This window comes from Tupaia chinensis, unplaced genomic scaffold (genome assembly GCF_000334495.1).
Source record: "Tupaia chinensis unplaced genomic scaffold, TupChi_1.0 Scaffold000387_1, whole genome shotgun sequence".
NCBI lineage: Eukaryota > Metazoa > Chordata > Mammalia > Scandentia > Tupaiidae > Tupaia > Tupaia belangeri.
The window spans coordinates 1,879,008-1,881,695 of record NW_006159889.1 but is presented as its reverse complement, the minus strand read 5'-3'; the positions used below and the strand labels follow the sequence as shown (position 1 = coordinate 1,881,695).

Genomic DNA, 2,688 nt, shown 5'->3' with positions numbered 1-2,688 from the left:
GCCTCCCCCCCCCCCCTACACAGCCCCTCCCTCCTCCACCTCCCACCCCACAGCGCAGGCATACACACTAAGGGAGACAAATGACGGGGCCTCAGCTGAGCGGGGCGCGTGTCCGGCCCATAAACCACGGGGATGGGTCACGTCTGGAGTTGCCATGGCCGCCACTACCCACCCATCTGTCTTCCCACTGTTCTGCCTCAGACCAGACCTCATGGCTTCCTGTGCCTTTGGGGAAACGAGGGTTTACCTCTCCATGCACACATCCACCGCAGGTGCATGCATGCTAAGCTCTGCAAGACAGGACCCCATCCGACTTGCCTGCCCTAAGCGGGATCTGCAGAGCTGGTGTCTGGCCCTGGGGCTGACTAGACTCTCCCCACTCCACACCCGCCCCCACCAGACCTTTTCTAGCTCTGAAGAGTCCCCTTTCCTAGTCCAAGGTTCTGGCAAGGATGGGCCTAGGGGACTCAATGGAATTAGTTGGTCTTTGACAGACACAGGCCTCCTGACCCCACCTTGACCTTGCTCCCCCCCACCCCCCGTACGACATGGGTGTACAGTATTTCTGCAATCACAGGATCGATCCCATGAGGGCTGCTGGCAGCCGAGGCCCTGGTTATGGTTTAAGAGCATGTAAGGGGGTGGGAGAGAAGAGGGAAAGGTGAGGGGGTGGTGAGTTGCCCTGGACAGCTGAAGAAAAGCCCAGGCTCTCGGGCAGTTTCTGTCCTAAGCTTACTCTGATGGGACACGCCGTCCTTGCTGGTTGTGGAGTTCTGCTGGATGTCTGAGGCCACGAAGTGCCTGTTCCTATAGGCTCCAGGGTTCTGGGATGGTTTAGACCCCAGCGTTTTCACAAGGACCAGCACTGGAGAACTGCTGGTGATAGGGTCTGGCACAACACAGGCAGGTGCAGACAGGGCCCTCAAGAAGGCAACCAGCTCCCAGGGTTGAGGGTGGCCACAAGTCTGGGCCTCCCCAGCCTGCTTGGGGCAGCACAGGATGAGCTGTCGGGGCACACAAGCAGAGGCCCAGGTGGCGTGTTGCACAGGGCGCTGGCCCAGCGGTGCCGAGCTTTGTGCCTTGTCACCAGTGATAATGGCCTGGGCCACAGCTCCCACAACACGCAAGTGCTGGCAAAGTCACCCTGGCCGTGGGTGTGATGAATGGCCGCACAGTAATGAAATGGAGACATCAAGGCGGGTGGCGGGAAGACGGAGTGTGGCGGACGGGCCGTCCCCACGCGGCGGCAACAAGAAGGATCGCCCAGCGGCCGGGGGCCGTCAAGGGAGAAATTACACATTTACTCTGCCTTTTTCTTACTGCGACGGCGCCCATACATCACCGCTGGGGCTGGGGCGGGACACGCCGGCCAATTTCCAGCATGAATTATGGGACTGAGAAGTATTGAGACCAGGCTTCCTGCTGGCCCAGCATCACCCAGCCCACCCCGAAGCTGGAGACTGCCACCAGGGGACAGGGCCCTTTCCCTAGAGCCTGGATCTGACTCCACCTCCCAGCCCTCCCCTTGTAGAGCACTTGTGGGTTGGAGGGGGAGGGTGGGAGCCCATCTGACTATTTCCTCTTCTTCCTTAGATGACTGCAAGAACATCGCCAACATCATGAAGACACTCGCATATCGAGGCTTCATCTTCAAGCAGACATCGAAGCCTTTCTGATTGGTGAAGACAGGATAGGGCAGGACAGGGTAGCAGCTTGGCCCAGCCCAGAATCATCCTCTCCCTCTGCAGAGGGGAAGAGGGCGAGTGGCACAGCTCTGCGTCCAGAGTGTCCCCAGCTGCCCTGTGGGCATATGCCCTGGGCAAGGGCTTGGCCACTTGGCCCTTGGAGCAGACACTTGTACCCCCTCCCTACCCCTCAGTCTCAGCCCCTTCCATTGTGGGCCCCGGGCTAGGGGGACCCAGGCGCTCACCACCTCCTCCCTGTACACAGGCGTCTGCTGGGGCCAAGCCCCTGTGCCCCCTCCCATCCATAGTGCATGGTGTGTGGTGCCCTCAGGGCTCCGGACAGATCAGGCCCTTCCTTGTGTCTACCCCCATCCCCGCTGTGAACGTGCCACTGAATAAAGTTGGGGAAACAAGGCCCTGGGCGTGTGTACAAGGCTGTTGGATCCCCAATGCTGTCAGGACGTGATGGTAGAGCCTGGCCCAGACTGCCTTGTCCACAGGCCATCAGTGCAGACTGGCAGTCACTGTAGTGCCTTGACATCTCCCTGAACACAAAGCCCCTGGGGTAGGAGCTGAGCGTGAGGCTGTGTGCGAAGCTGCAGGATCCAAGGCTGCTGTGTGTGAAACCACAGGTGTCCCAAGGGTGCAGGGCAGAATGGCAGTGGTTAGTGGTCACTGGGCTGCAGAGAGCCTGGACCCCAGCCAGCCCGACTACCACCCACCCAACCCTCCCTCCCACCAGGGCATCAGCAGTGGTGGAAGGAAAAGGAAGCAGCCCAGTCCGACTCAGCAGCTCTATTGAACAACAGCCTCGCCCACGCTCGCTGTGGCCTCTCACGGCTTCTTGGCTTTCTTCACAGAAGATGAGCTGGAAGCCGACTCCCGTCGCTTCCTCTGGGGAGGCAGAAGATACTGAGGTCACTGGCCCCCCCAAGGCCTGAGTCAGGGTAGGTGCATGCTCCCAGGAAAGGTGATGCCCACTGGTCAGCCCACTCCCACCCCC

General features: G+C 60.3%; 2 protein-coding genes across 10 annotated transcripts in view; one reads left to right on the top strand and one right to left on the bottom strand.

Moving 5' to 3' along the window:
• ERI3 (ERI1 exoribonuclease family member 3) overlaps positions 1-2,099 on the top strand; it is a 144,657-nt gene extending 142,558 nt beyond the window's left edge. For all 8 annotated transcript variants that reach the window (XM_006153778.3, XM_006153777.3, XM_014589880.1 and 5 more), the window contains one exon: positions 1,594-2,099. In XM_006153778.3, the coding sequence (XP_006153840.1) occupies positions 1,594-1,676 (83 nt within the window). In that variant the 3' untranslated portion in view covers positions 1,677-2,099. The remainder of the gene's footprint in view (positions 1-1,593) is intronic.
• A 366-nt stretch (positions 2,100-2,465) lies between these two features.
• Positions 2,466-2,688, bottom strand: part of DMAP1 (DNA methyltransferase 1 associated protein 1) — a 9,652-nt gene continuing 9,429 nt past the window's right edge. For both annotated transcript variants that reach the window (XM_014589876.1, XM_006153774.3), the window contains one exon: positions 2,466-2,579. In XM_014589876.1, coding sequence (XP_014445362.1) covers positions 2,520-2,579 — 60 coding nt within the window. In that variant the 3' untranslated portion in view covers positions 2,466-2,519. The remainder of the gene's footprint in view (positions 2,580-2,688) is intronic.